At 31.7% G+C, this 16324-nt stretch overlaps 1 protein-coding gene across 1 annotated transcript; it reads right to left on the bottom strand.

Moving 5' to 3' along the window:
* Window positions 1-5000: 5000 nt before the first annotated feature.
* LOC127711562 (mevalonate kinase-like) lies at window positions 5001-16320 on the bottom strand. The gene is made up of 9 exons (XM_052217654.1): window positions 16165-16320; window positions 14464-14608; window positions 12859-13000; window positions 12157-12401; window positions 11227-11272; window positions 9979-10069; window positions 6841-6963; window positions 6312-6465; window positions 5001-5482 (listed from the first exon to the last, which is right to left on the bottom strand). The coding sequence occupies exons 1-9, from the start codon at window positions 16234-16236 to the stop codon at window positions 5328-5330; spliced, it is 1173 nt and encodes a 390-aa protein (XP_052073614.1). The 5' UTR covers window positions 16237-16320; the 3' UTR covers window positions 5001-5327.
* Window positions 16321-16324: the final 4 nt, after the last annotated feature.

The raw sequence follows: 16324 nt of genomic DNA on the forward strand, positions 1-16324 counted from the left end.
CTGACGGGCATGAGGACCTTGCAAGGTACGCACATACCAAATATAGTTATCCTATTACTTATAATAAGAGAGAATTTAACATTACAAAAAAACTTAACTTTTTTTTCAAGTAGTCATTGAACCATGAAAATGAGGTCAAGGACATTGGACATGTGACTGACGGAAACTTCGTAACATGAGGCATCCATATACAAAGTATGAAGCATCCAGACCTTCCACCTTCTAAAATATAAAGCTTTTAAGAAGTTAGCTAACGCCGCCGCCGGATCACTATCCCTGTCGAGCTTTCTGCGACAAAAGTCGCAGGCTCGACAAAAAGGAGTTCTTAATTAAGAAATAAACTGATTCGCTGAGCGCAGCTGGATACACCCGCAGAGGTCCAACCCTGAACAGTTGGGGCAAAAATGGACACAATATTCAAGCTTGATACAGGTCTGAATTTGGATTGTAATTAAATATTTGACATATTATAGTTTCTGAATAAATGTAGTCAAAGAACTTGAAATCGGTTATATGAATTGAATTTATATTCAATTAAAGATTTCTTGCTGTTGTGCAATACACTGTGCTGTTACGCAATACTTAATAAATCTGTTGCCAGACTATAAACAAATAAAGTTCAATTTCTTCTCAATGTCATATTTGAAATTTATGAAAATCAATAGGGAGATTACATCAATAGCTATAAATAATTCACCAAAGTTTCATGCGAACTGCTTAAAGCATTTTTGAGTTGTTGTCCAAAAACTGGAAAATCCCCCCTTTTTTAATGAATAAAACCCCACAACTCAGAAATGTAAAATCTAAAATTTATAAAATTCTAAAGGGAGCTTACGGATTGATAATTTAGATGCAAGATTTTTTTATCAGTTGTTAGTGGCTTTGAACTACATGTAGCTGTCAGTAAATGCGAGTACTCTCAGATCTGTACTTAGTGTCTTTTTATGGTTTGGATGTACAACTACCCGGCCACGTCCACTTGTATTTGTATTTATCCATCTGATGAGTTAAGCCTCTTTCAACTGATTTTTATAGTTCGTTCTTATATTGTACTGTTACACCACTGTCCCAAGTTAGGGGGTGGGTTGGGATCCCGCTAACATGTTTAACCCCGCCACATTCTTGCTCATTGTTGAAGGCCGTACTGTGATCTATAGCTGTTAATTTCTGTGTCATTTGGTCTCTTGTGGAGAGTTGTCTCATTGGCAATCATACCACATCTTCTTTTTTATATTTACATCAACAGATATAAACAATTCACCAAAGTCAAACTTAGTTGTAAGATCTCTGAAATTTTTTACACGGTACAAGTTTTTCTAATTGTTGGAGATTGTTCGGTGACAGTAACACCTGTAACTGCTTAACCCATTTCTTATGCACTTTGGTTCGATAAACTCACTGAATATCATACCACATCTCCTTATTTTTATATGCATTACAATTTACATGAGCATGTAATTGTAAATAATATTTATATATATATATCAGAACAAACTTCATTGCGTCACTTTTATTTATGCATCCTTTGGCACAATACAAGTTCTAAAATTACACAACATAAAACAACTAAATGTTATTTCAGATGAAAGTTTTGTTTCAGTTCCATTCATAGGATTTATTAGAATTTTGTATGTTTTGCCATGTCCAATAATTAGCTCTATGTGCACGTGTTAATTAGAGACTTTTCTATCCCTTATAAGAGTTTTGGAACTAATTCTGTTTCTTTTTTTGAAAAAAGTGAGCAAACAAATCTTGCACATTTAAACCTTTGTCTGCCATCACACTGTCACCTGGATCACATAATTGAACTATTCTACATCTTTCAACTATTTCACAGTCACTGGTACAACCAACATATGCATTAGAGACATAGTTGACTAAACCACCAGGTGTCAAACATACAAGTATTTTCAGTGTTTCTGTTTTTATATGATGAAAAGGTTGCCTGAGCTCTAGGAGCTTTAGGTTTTATCACGGGATATTCTGTGCTGTCAATAATAATCCAAGTTGTAGGAAACTTTAATTTGAAGTTGGATGGCGAAAAATACCTGACTAAACCACTAAATGGCCAAGTGTTAGCCTCACGCCACTGTTCAGACATAAAAACAATCCATGTTTACACAATATTCTTAACACTAGTTTCAATCTAGAATCTAGACAGTTCAAAGTTGGTTGTATAATGCCTCAATTTCATCAAAATCATAAAAAAACTGATTTCAATTTGAAAATATATGCATCTCAAACAATGTGCTGCTGGACCAAGTGTGGTCAAAACAAATAAAATTTAGTATACAACTCTAAACCGGTATAAAAATGCATGGCTGTGTCACGTGTCTTCATTTCAAAATTCTCTGCTGAAAATATAGGCATTGATGGTGTTTGCGTAACTCCATCTGTGAAGCTCAACATTAGCTCGGCAGTTGGTGGTGGACAGCCATAAATCCTATCTGCAGTATGAATGACTTCTTCAGGAAAACCAACTTTACAATCAAAACTTTCCTCAAGATTTCTACTACAATATTCATCAAGTTTTAATAGTTCTTTTGTTTTCACAAGAAACTGCCCCAATTTTTCTTTTTGCGGACGATTCAGTCTCTTGCTTGGTCCAGGAAAATAGGCTGGGAATGGCAGTAGACTTAAGTCTCTGTATGGTGGGTTTGCGCCCTGAAAAAGGTTATAAAACATTAGTTTTTTGATAATTAAATGAACTTCCATTAGCAATGCATACTTTGTACTACCTGGCAAAATATTAACTAGATTTATTCATTACAATCTGGATAAAACTATGTTAGCCTGATTCAATGCATATATGTACATCAAAATGTATGTTATGTAAATCCAAAGGACAAACAATGAGAGACATATGCAACAAACATACATTGTTTGTACCTAAATAACTATAATATAGATGAGAGCATGTCATTGTTTTGTTCCTGTTAACATTGTCATTGATATTTTTCAAGAAAGTCTATGAGGCATAGCTTATGCATTCCTGTCATTACTACATTAGCATAATTACTGCTAAAATAATTCTCAGTATGATATACCTCTTGTAAGAAATCATTATAATTTTAGCAAGCACCAAAAAATCTCAAACAGATCACATTGAATCGTAATCCAAAAAATTATGACGTCTTGAATTAACCACCCCCTTTTATTCTAAAACGTTAATTGCGGTTGTAAACAGACTTTGGTTTATTCGCATGGCGATTACATATGTAACTATATATTTTAAAAAGAAAATAGAGTTTTACCATGAATAGTTTCCTGCACATAGTCTTTTTCAGTAAAATGTGCCTTGCAAACAACAGCTGATTGAGATGGACTCCAAGATTTCATCGTGTTCTCGTCCAATCTGCGTATGGGCCATGGCGTTGATCCAACTTTTCCTTCTTTTTAAGTCATTTGGAAATGCATGTCCTCCTCTTAAATGACATCCAGGTACACAACATCAAGTACTTGGCATCGTTAATTAAAAATGCAACTGTAATAGTTGCAAAGTGCAGAAACCGGAAGTTGAAGAACAAGATCGGCTACCACGGCGCCACCTATTCAGGAACGATAATTTGCTACTTTATATAACTGCGAAATAACAATAACGTTAGACGGGTTCGCGTGCATAAACAGAAATGCTCTTTAAATTGTATAATATAATTCATGTTCAGTTGACCTTTAATTATTATATCAACGACTGAAATGATTTATAAACATCTAGATTGCAGATAACACTCGAAATTAACCCGACCTTTTTCCACACGGAATTCAAATAATTCTAGTTTGTCAATCGGTTGACTGCTTATAATGTAAAATACAAATATATCAAAAGTTTTTAAAACTAACAAAACACAATGATCATTTCTCTATTTCCCAATGTAAATGAAATGAAACAAAAAACATTTTATATCACAATAAGAAGAGGAGAGAATCAACATTTTCCGGATCTACTTGGAGCCTTATGACCCCCCACGTAGATAAGTTGGATATCGCGGAAAGAAAGATTAACACGGCAACCAGAAAGGCATTAAAGCACTGCCTTTAAAAATCTATTCGGATGCATCAAACTTATAAAGTGTTATTTCCATTTTATTCTATAATTAATGTTCCATGCATATGCAAATTCAAAATATAAATGCAGGTAATGCTTGAGTTGATTATCAGAGTTGTTCAGTCGAGTTGAAAATTTTTATATATTTGCATTCTTTGATGAGTTATTCTTTTTAATACATTGATTTTTGGGGAAATATAGTAGAAAATGTAAGGAACTATATCTTTTTCTCTACATTTTCGAATTTTTTTAAAGCAAGGTCATTGATAACGTCTTAACAACAAAATTACTGTTTGATGTCAGAGGAATGAAATTTTCAGTTTCTATTTCTCTGGAAAATTAAAGTATTTCATTTCAACCAATGTAGTAATAGGATACCACCATTTACCTTCATCAAGAACACTAAAAGCAGAATATTTGAAAGCCAAGGATGTATAAGAACTGAAACAGTTGAAGATCTCTGTGACAAAAAAAAAGACCTAAAATAACAGCCAAATCCATCTATGACCTACATTGCCTGTGGGAGTTTTAACTTTTTAGAATGGTTTGTTTCAAATCACGTCAGTATCTAAATACTGACTACTGAGCTGATGAAACCATACGGACTGATAATCTACCAGCAACTAACTTAACAGTATAAAACCACTGATACTCATACAATAGAAAATGAGTGTGATAGGAGGAAAGAACAGAGAGATAGCCTTTGCTGTTACAAAGATTTGTTGAGTTTTTCAAATTAAGGAAAACTTTATATCCCTCATCCAAAAGCTCTGATTCTATGCCTGGCTTTTGCTATTTTTTGTCATTTTTTTGTTTATAGCTCTTTGTCTTCTGGCCTCGAGCATCACTGAAGAGACATTATTTGTTGAAATGCACATCTCGTGCAGAAAAATTGGTACCGTTAATGTTACTACAGTAAATTCATGTACACATTGGCACTAACAAATATATAACATAACAAAAATTTCTATTTAATCAGTTTTATTTACAAAAATAATAAATATAAAAACATGTAAGTCTCCATATGGTGTTTTACATACAGTTGGATGTTGTTAATTTGAATTCACCCCAAACAGCTAAAGATCCCTTTATCTAGAGATTAATTATTCAGGTAGACTACATCTCCCAGAAAGCATGACTTGCTACTTGTGTTGTGAACACTGAATATTTTCAATCAAGTTTCAGTATCTAACAAAAAATTTGGGAGAAAATAGATTGATTTTGATAAATATTATCATGCTTATCTCTCAAAACATACAATCAGATTTTTTTTTCTTTTCAATCATGTTGTTTTTAAGAAGTCTGGTATAGAACTGATAGTACCACATGCTGGATCATGACACATTACCCCATTCCCACCAACACTTGTTTCCCAGCATTCAAAGTTCTGCTTTTTAAGCTCTGTTTCTATAGTTTTTAATGTTTCTTCTGTTGTTTCTGAAATAAGAAAGAAAAAAATGACTTTCTGTCCGACAGACTGGTTACAGCCATCTTGTCTTATTTTAACAAGATATCAACTAAATCAACATACCATCATTAGCTACCATGATTGTTTATAACTAGATATGAACAATGCCCTCCTCTGCTCTGCCATTTGCATGAGTATAGTTCCACATTCTTTAGATTTGACAAACTGTTATGTTGAAGAACAACTTGAAATTGTTGTGCTGTCTGTAAGACAATAATTGGGGTGAAAGATACCAGAGGGACATTCAAACTAATAGATAAAAAAAAAAACTGACAACGCCATGGCTAAAAAAGAAAAAGACAAACAGACAAATAATAGTACACAAGACACAACATAGAATACTAAAGACTAAGCAACACGAACCCCACCAACAACTGGGGGTGATCTCATGATGATGACCCCTTCTGACCATAAATGACTAAGTTCAAATGCCTGGCATTTTGAGAATATATGAAAAAAATCAAATCCTGTAGAAGTGCACACCTCTATCATGTGTAGAAACAGCCTACAAAATTTTAAAGCTGTAGCTCAAAAGCTGTAGGAGGAGATAGCCAGACAAACCATGATCTCTTTATGCAGCTACACGTTGTACCAAATATTGACTTTGTTCAAATACATGGAATTTTGAGGATATTAATCTTTTCTTTTGACAACTTGAAAATTAATAGCCATATTTTTGGCTAAATCAGAACCTAATCCTGCTAATGATCTATGTTGTTTTGTGCCATTACAGTTGACACTGTATGTTGCTATGATATTACTAAATGTGCTTAGCAATGGTTGAGTGATGCCACTTACCTGGAGTAATCAGACAGAAAGCACAGCCACCACCTCCCGCTCCGGTCAGTTTACAATGGAGTCCATACTGTTGGCATGTTTTGCATACACTTTCCAATGATGGATGACTCACACCTAGAAACCTCAGTAAGTCTTGGTTCATGTCAATCAAGTCCTGTAATAAATATGATAATTCAAGACAGAGTTATCTTCTCTTTGTTTTAGGCTGTTACACTCCCTTTGTTTAATCTTTACATATCCTTGAGTGCATACAATTTATAAGTGTCATATTCACTTAACAAATTGTTCAATGGATGCTGCTACAATCCCTGAGATCAATCCTGAATATGCAAAATTAACTTAGACAAAAAACTAGATTACTTCTGCTGCCAGAAAGCCACAGAAACAGTAGAATAATTCTCAAATAGCAACCAGAAAAATTTAAATTGAATTTTTTTTAAAATTAATCTAAGCATATTATCAACATTTGACATTTATTTAGTAATGATGGCAATGTGTTATTTTCTCTAAATTTTATAAGTTGACAAACCTTCAATTTCTTATAACAGGAAGTGACATCACCATGGTTCCCTGTCATGTCTGAAAAAACAGCTTCACATCTGCTCACTATGGCTTCCATAGAGTTTAACACTGGTGTCACAATATCTTCATACTGGAAGCAGAAAATTACTTTCCATATACAAATGAATAAATAATTAGAGGCAGATAAAAGCGGGCCCCATTATGGAGCCACATAAATATGGTTGAAGCATAGACTTTTTACAAGTGCCATTCCTAACCTTGTCTTGCCTGGGTACCCCCTTTTCAAAATCCTAGATCAGCACCTGATTATTATCCCAGCTGGTAGAAATGGACTTCCTACTAATGCTTACATCAATTCCTATCAAGTGCTTCCATGCTTAATACTTAAAAGTTTGTGCATGGTCACACTTTTACAACCCAAACAACCCTGAATCATTCAATTGGTGTAATAAAATTTAAATAATTAAACCATGAAATAACATAGTTTAAACAAGATTTGATTTTTGTTTTGTTTTTCGGACATTATCATGCATGGATGTTACATTTTATCAGGAAATTAAACCTAGCTTTAAAACACCATGTGATAATTTTCTGTCTTTCAAAACGATTAAATCCTTATGAACTATCTATGTAATGTAATAATTCTCAAAGATGTATTCTGTAAATTAAAACAATTTTGCAATGTTTTTACTTTCAGTAATGCAAAATTGTAACTGGATATGTGTTGCAAAAATAAACACTTGCATTTCTTAATTAGACAGCATTGTTTCAATGCAGCATTTTCCTAAAATTGCAATGAATAATCTCAAACTTGTGTCAAATCTTCCACAATCTCCATCATCGCAAAAAAATTTGAATTTACAGTGATTTTGATTCATTTATTTTCATGGGTACCAATACTCAAATATTAAGGAAAAATAAACATATTTACACTTTTGGTATTGAGCTGAATTTTGTCTCTGAATGACCTAAGATCTGTCTCTGAATAACCTTTTGATGTCAAGCAACAATCACTTTTTAATCATTTTGTCAAATTCTTTAAACTGTGATGTCAAATTTAATGGGAACTTGTGTGGTTTTAAGTAATGGTGGACAAACTTGCAAACAAGTGTAAATGCGTCTATTGTATTTTAGCCGATATTTGAAATAGTGGTTTACAGGTTCAATCCACCATTTCCTACATAAGAAAATGCCTGTACCAAGTCAGGAATATGACAGTTGTTATCCATTCATTTGATGTGTTTGAGCTTTTGATTTTACCATTATCAAGGGACTTTCCTTTTTTAAGTTTCCTCTGAGTTTAGTATTTTTGTGATTTTACTTTTTACAAGAGTCTGTAACCAAGAAAAAAATTGTACTTTGTTGAACATTTCAATTTGTGGTCCACTTGTACCCATGAAATCCAAGAAAATTGGTATCCATTGAACATTAATGAATCAACAGTATATTCTCTCATTAAAAACCTTCAAGAGGAAGAAACTCAGTAATATTAGATATTTGTAATAATTCCTATCAACTTTTTCATAAACCTCCAGAGCAAGAATCTCAGTAATATTAAATATTTGTAATAATTCCTATCAACTTTTTCATAAACCTCCAGAGCAAGAATCTCAGTAATATTAGATATTTGTAATAATTCCTATCAACTTTTTCATAAACCTCCAGAGCAAGAAACTCAGTAATATTAGATATTTGTAATAATTCCTATCAACTTTTTCATAAACCTCCAGAGCAAGAATCTCAGTAATATTAGATATTTGTAATAATTCCTATCAACTTTTTCATAAACCTCCAGAGCAAGAATCTCAGTAATATTAGATATTTGTAATAATTCCTATCAACTTTTTCATAAACCTCCAGAGCAAGAAACTCAGTAATATTAGATATTTGTAATAATTCCTATCAACTTTTTCATAAACCTCCAGAGCAAGAAACTCAGTAATATTAGATATTTGTAATAATTCCTATCAACTTTTTCATAAACCTCCAGAGCAAGAATCTCAGTAATATTAGATATTTGTAATAATTCCTATCAACTTTTTCATAAACCTCCAGAGCAAGAAACTCAGTAATATTAGATATTTGTAATAATTCCTATCAACTTTTTCATAAACCTCCAGAGCAAGAATCTCAGTAATATTAGATATTTGTAATAATTCCTATCAACTTTTTCATAAACCTCCAGAGCAAGAATCTCAGTAATATTAGATATTTGTAATAATTCCTATCAACTTTTTCATAAACCTCCAGAGCAAGAAACTCAATAATATTAGATATTTGTAATAATTCCTGTCAACTTTTTCATAAACCTCCAGAGCAAGAATCTTAGTAATATTAGATATTTGTAATAATTCCTGTCAACTTTTTCATAAACCTCCAGAGCAAGAATCTCAGTAATATTAGATATTTGTAATAATTCCTATCAACTTTTTCATAAACCTCCAGAGCAAGAATCTTAGTAATATTAGATATTTGTAATAATTCCTATCAACTTTTTCATAAAGGGCATACGATACAGCTACAGGGAGGTAATGACGTTGCTCACGTAAAATGTTATTTTTTGCGATGTCAAACTGTGGCATAATCGGGAAAAAGATGCATTTTTCGACTAATTTTTATCATTTAAACTGATTAAACTTGAAAACGAGTTCATGGACACCTCTTTTTTAAAATGACATTAGGTTTGATTACGTATGAAGATGATTTGTACCAATTTTTATGAAATAGTCAATGATGAAATTTTTTTGAATAAGATAAATATACAGCAAAAAATGCCATTTTTTTTCTAAAATCCTGAAACTTTGATAAAAAATAATTATTTACAAAGAATTGTTATACAAATTTAGAGCAAACTTATGTAAAGAAGATTTACCAAAAATTTTTACAAAAATCCGCTTCTTTTTATCTTTTGAAACAAAAAAGTTAGGATATGTCTATCCAAAGGATAGAAATGTCCCAAAAGCTGAAATTTGAGTTAATGTCTATAATTTCGACCCCCAATTATCTTTTAAAGTAGCACATGAAGAGATATTTTTATTATTTCATATTTGAATAGCTGAGGTGAAAAATAGCTTGTATGCAAATTTTCATAAAAAATTCAATGTGAGATCGAAACTGTTTCGAATGCCCTGAACCCATCATGTACCATTTCATATTTTCTTCTGACTCCAGCCACTAAATCTTTTGTACACCGAGGAATCTTTGTGTTGATCAATAATATTCTTAGATTTGGTATTCTACAACAAACATATTAAATTCAGAATAGAATTATAGATTATCATACGGTCTGCTTGACAAAAATATCAAAGGGACATTCAAACTCATAAGTCGAAAATAAACTGGCAACACCATAGCTAAAAAAGAAAAAGACAAACAGACAAACAATAGTACACAAAACACAACATAGAAAACTTTTAAAGACTGAGCAACACGATCCCCACCAAAAACAGGGAGTGACCCAAATAACTTTACTTTTTATCAGGAAATTTTCCTGTGAGTTTTATTTTTCGCTATTTTCAGTGGAGAAATTTTACTGCTAAAATTACCCTCTGGGAACATTTCTCTTTCTGTAAACTTCCTTGTACAAGGCCAAGCACATTAAAATTACAAACAATGCAAAGTTTTAAAAATCCCATCTAATGCCAAAACAGTGAAAAAAAAAACAACTGTAAAAGAACCTGATGTTTGGTAGATAAAAGATAAATTCATACATACTTGATGATAGTTAAATATCACTAGCAAACACAATTGGGAGTTTGTTGATGTTTTTGTTTCGTGTAGTTGGTAGCTGTCTCATTGATGTAAAGCCGAAAATCTGCATTTAGGCATATATTCTCATTATAAAGAGGTATATTCTGTTGCATTTTAAAAAGTAATAAATTTATCACATTATTTCTGAACTTATATGCGATAAGACGCTGGAATGTAATAATAAAAAAAAGAGGATTAGACAGCTGTGACTATGATAATTGGAACATACCAATGGTCATCTTTTACACAGAAATTCCATAAGGGTCAACCAAATGGTGATGGTGTCTGGAAAACATTTGAAGGGATAACTTCAAAGTTACTATTAGGGACCCTTGGTTAAATAGGGTTATGATAGTAGTTTTTTTTCTCTGGTAAGGTGTTTTTTTTATTGTTTTAACAAAAAAGTTATAAATTCAGTTATATTGAAGTCTTCCAATGTATTTTTTAAAGCTAACAATGTAGGCAAGACTAAATGTAAGGTAATCCTACTTGACCATTATGTGGTCGGTTCCTTGACTTTCTTCCAAAGATAACATCAAAGAAAAGACTATTTATGCGATCTTACTTTTGTAGTTTGTGGACTGTTCTATAACTTTCTACCAAAAATAACAATTTTAAAAGAAAAGACTGTATGCAAACTTACTTGTCTAATTTGTGGACTGTTCCTGACTTAAGTTTAATTGCTTTACCTGAAATTGTAAAAACAAAATAGTCCTTAATATGGGTGTTTTGAAGACAAATTAAATTTATGAAATCAGCACAAATAAACATGTATTGTATTGTACTACTCATGGCATGCTGTATCAAAATCTACTTATAAACACAGAATCAGATGTTAAAGCAATATAGGAGGAAATGATTTCTTGATTGAGTAGTTTTTACTTTGTTTCAGAAACTGCAAGTTTTTTTTGATACACATGATACAGTCTTATTTAGTATAGAATTGTTTTATTATGTAATTTAATGAATTATCTCCCTTGATAATGACTTGACTATGATATTTATCAAAACTATAAATACTATTTTAAAAATTCCAAGTATTTCTGAATTTACAGTATTCAATAGGAACATGATGGTCTATCTTTTAAAGAGTTTATCTAGTCAATGCTAGTAGAGAATTGTTTTTATTTGTTGCTGTGTTTTTGTCATCTTAGATACCAAATCACTAAGTCAAAATCTCTTTCATTACTTACTTTTTCTTCGTCCTTCTTTGTATGCACTGTGAACTAGTACAAAATTTATCACCCGAAAATCATTATTTTTTGTATGAAAAACACAATTCATGTACCATAACCTTTGCTATAAACCAATCAAAATCCAGAATACTTAGATAAGATGTAAGTAATTAAAAAATGTAAAATATTTACAATAGTGATGATACAATGTAAATAAAATTTGTTCATGAATGCTGATACAATTTATATTAAATTTGATCATGAATGAGGATATGATGTCCATAAAAAATTAAAACTTGTTCATGAATGATATGATGTAAATTAATTTGTTCATGAATGATTATACAATGTAAATAAAATTTGTCCATGAATCTTTTTCATATCTGTGCTGAGCTTACCATATGTTGCTATAGAATTGTCAATTCCAGAAGGTGTACCATGATTCAATGTTTCACCAATGAATGCCCATCTATTTATAAGTTCAAGGTCATCAGATTTCCAAATATTATCTCTTCCAGGTTTTGATACATTCCCAGTCAATATTAAAAAAGCAGAGGACAAACAGACAGAAAATCCAGCAGATGAACCAAGTCCAGCTCCAATTGGCAGTTCTGATTTAACTTTTAGTTCAATTCCCTGCTTCCTATAATGAACAATTAAATCTTTTTCTTACCTTCAATGTAATAAAAATTGCAGTTTAATGTCATACTTATATCTAGTTTACACAAATCCAATACCTTGTTTAAAGCATTCCAAATTTATCATGTCACACTACAACTCGGCTAATAATTGAACTAGGATGAAATTTGAAAAAAGGCAGGACAGGAGTTTTGAGTAAAAAAAAAGGCAGGATGAGCAACTTTGCAAAAAAAAAAAGGCAGGATGACAATTTATGTAAAAAAGTCAGGATAAACTAATAAAAAAAGGCAGGACCGAATAGAGTGAAAAATAAAAAGGCAGGACAGAGATTACAACTAAAATAAAAAATGCAGGACAAAATTTTTCATCCTAGCCCCCCATAAAAATCAAATGGTAGCTCCCTTAGTCATAAATCATAGTTTGATTATACTAAAACACCCAAAATTATTTGTGTACTGTACCTGTTCTTACACAAATACAGATAGATATAAAGGAATACTATGGAGGCTGTATTGACGATTTCTGTTTCTCCACTTCCAGCTATTGTTTTCAACTGTTTAATCACATCTTCTGTTGGTGGTTTTGGATTCAAATTTTCACAACCTAAAAGATTAATGAAAAAATATGTTGTAAGTAAACCAAACTAATTTCCATCTTCTTAAAGTAAAAATTGACCATAGACAGTTTTTATCTAGGTTGTTTGTGATCAGCTTGATTAAGATTCTAACTCACATATATATTTTTACACCTTCAAAGTTTAAAATGTGTGCCTTTATATGTTCCTGGTAAAGGTACAACAGGAATAAGGTTAGTTTTTTTCATTAATTTCTAATAATAAAATTTATGTGAAACGTTTGACAGAACTTTAAAACATATTGTTTTAATCATAATTACAATGACTGGTGAAAGTTAAAACATCATAATTACACACAATTATCAAAATGCATTTATAATGTGGCTGCTGACTATCTACATTTAAAATTGAATGCTTCTTTTTGTAATTTTTTAGAGGTGAAAAGTGATTCATACTGAAGCATGGAAGTGCTTCATACTAAAAATGTACACACTATCAACACTTTTACTGTCATATAAAATTACAAAAAGAATTCAATACTTGTAATTCCTTCTTATGCTACAATCATGAAATTAAAGAGTAATATATCAAATTTTTAGTTTATTTTCCTATTATTGTTGTGATTATACATGTTCATGGGAAGCATGTGCTATCATGAATTTTATATTTATTGGGAAATGAAATCTTGATTTTGAATGTCTCTCGTTTATTGTCAGGCAATCAAAAGAACAGATTTTTATAAAACATACACATGATACATGTAATTTGGCCTGTGTCAGTCTTGTATGTTTCTTAATTTTAGTTCATAAATATGTTTGGGAGTTTCGGGTGACGTCCATTTTTATTGAACTAGTACACATTTTTGTTTAGGGGCCAGCTGAAGCTCGCCTCTTGGTGCAGGATTTTCTCTCTGTGTTGAAGACCCATTGGTGGCCTTCAGCTGTTTTCTGCTCTTTGGTCAGGTTGTTGTCTAATTGACTCATTACCCATTTCCATTCTCAATTCTATGCAAAGTCATGAATGTAATTACTTACATGAGGAAAACCTGTATTGTATTTTAATTGTTTTTTTTTTCAAAGATGCATGCTTGACTAACTCTCCTTAAATGGGTTTATTTTCATCATAAATTTCTTATCATTTTCCAGATTCAAACAATTCCTTGTTATATATTTTTTTTTAACAAAAGTTAACCTTTTACAGTTTCTAGCATCAAATTAGTTTGAGTGGTTTTATTTACTTGCATTTCTTGTCTCCAACATGTCAAAGTCAGAATTTTCTTTCAGATCAAATTTGCACAAGTTGATCTTTTCTGATACTCCACTGCAAAATCTTTAAAATTGGTAAATTAGCAAAATGAACTCTTCTAGAAAATATCCCTTTTTACAGTACAAGTTGGGCCATATTATGTTATATGTTCATCATGTACATTACACCAATTTGTAAATCATGTTGATATTAAGAGCAGTCAGAGATGAACAAAAAATAATCTTACCTTGTGGTAATTGAATTGAATTTACTTCTTCCAAGGACCATGACTGTGTTAGATCAATATCTGGGAAAACTAGTGATACCCGCTCATCTTTTGTTTGTGACAATTTAAGGTATGTTCTGATGTTCAAGCTGCACGCTATGGCTGACTAGAATAAAACAAAAATTTATGATAATCATTACCTGAAAACCATTATCAATGGGTCTGACAGGACTTGATACTCGAAAATATTAGGCAATGACTTCATACATGTACATGTCATGTATCAGCATGATCAGCGCAGCAACATTACTTGCTCAAGTCAATCAGCATCAATTTATCATTCTAATGCAACATCATTTGTAATGTTCATTTTGATTGGATAACGTTACAAATTTTCATGGCATCAATTCACAATTCACTGTAGATTTTAAATGCATGATTTGAAGTTGTTTTATGCCAGTTTCATAAGAAAGGAGATAATTAACAACCCATGAACAATATTGTATTTTGAGCTCCAAATTACAGTTATCTTGTTATTCCTTAATGAAATGCACATGACTTCATTCATACAACCAAAGAACTATCCCAACGTTCCATAGGCATAATAGAAGATTTACTAACTATTTCATTTTACTTCATATTCTCAACCCCCCCCCCCCAAAAAAAAAAAAACACCATACAGTTTATAAATATGATCATGATGATAAAAGTCAAATTGTAGAAGAAAGATAAAAGAATAATGGTATTTTTTATTTGGAGACTGACTTCATTAGCTTAAGGTTCATCATAACAAATGGACAAAAATGGCTGTATTTCCACCTCAAAAACTACTCTGAGTACAGACTTACCTGTCCAGTTAGAAAAATTTTAATGCCTGGCATCCCCTGGATATATAAAAGTTAAATGCATTTTGTGTTTCAGAAAGATAAAATCTTTTTTGGATTTTGATGGCCATTTTTTTTCCTTTCTGCAGAAGGTGTAAAAATAAACGAAGTTGGGATAAAAGTTTGAGATGCTCCCTCTCAGGTAAAAACTGTTTTGCATTGTATTGATTGTCCTTGATTGACACGGACAATAGGTATCTACACAACTATAGATGAGTTAAAGGGTTTAACTGAGTGGACAGTATCAAAGCAATTCAGGTGTTTGTTTATTTTTACACCTTCTGCAGAAAGGAAAAAAAATGCCCATAAAAATCCAAAAGTGATTATATCTTTCTGAAACAAAAAATGCATTTAACTTTTATATATCTAGTGGCTGCCAGGCCTTAAAACTTTCCAAACTGGACAGGTAAGTCTGTACACAGAGTAGTTTTTGAGGTGTAAATACAGCCATTTTTGTCCATTTGCTATGATGAACCTTAAATAGCAGCTTGCACAAGTGGACTTGCTTGATATTCTTTCTGCTGTCAAATGCTGATTAAGTCGATCGATCTGTATCAAAAACAAAAATGTATTTTTCTAAATATAGCTACTGATGAAAATTAATTGTCAACTCAATCTAGAACAAATCCTGTTACCCCCTCCTCATAATAAATGGTCGTCCCCTTACAGTATTATATAACAACATAACAAAATGCACCAAGATACATCTACATGTATATATATTATACATGAATGTTTCAGTGTCTCTGATACCATGTACCTCTAGGCTCTACCTCAAATAAGTACATTTTTAATTTATGAAAATCCACAGATGAATAGATTATAAATTCGTTAATACCCGGCCATAGACAACTGAATGTTCTCCATGTAAAATTATCTTTCCGGGTGCAGATACTATAATTCCTGTCATTTTTGAACCATGTTTATCATCTAACAATCTAGTTCAGTTTCACGTGGTTTTGTTTATTTTTAATTTGCGGGACTTTCAAGTAAGGGGA

This window comes from Mytilus californianus, unplaced genomic scaffold (assembly GCF_021869535.1).
Source record: "Mytilus californianus isolate M0D057914Y unplaced genomic scaffold, xbMytCali1.0.p SCAF_8, whole genome shotgun sequence".
In the NCBI taxonomy this organism is placed as follows: domain Eukaryota; kingdom Metazoa; phylum Mollusca; class Bivalvia; order Mytilida; family Mytilidae; genus Mytilus; species Mytilus californianus.

Coding starts and splice junctions, on each gene's coding strand:
- LOC127711562 (XM_052217654.1), bottom strand. CDS start 16,236: ATGACAGGAATTATAGTATCTGCACCCGGAAAGATAATTTTACATGGA. Junction 12,402..12,858: donor CTGTATTTGTGTAAGAACAG/GTACAGTACACA, acceptor TGTTCATTATAG/GAAGCAGGGAATTGAACTAA. Junction 6,466..6,840: donor CCTGTTATAAGAAATTGAAG/GTTTGTCAACTT, acceptor TATTTATTACAG/GACTTGATTGACATGAACCA.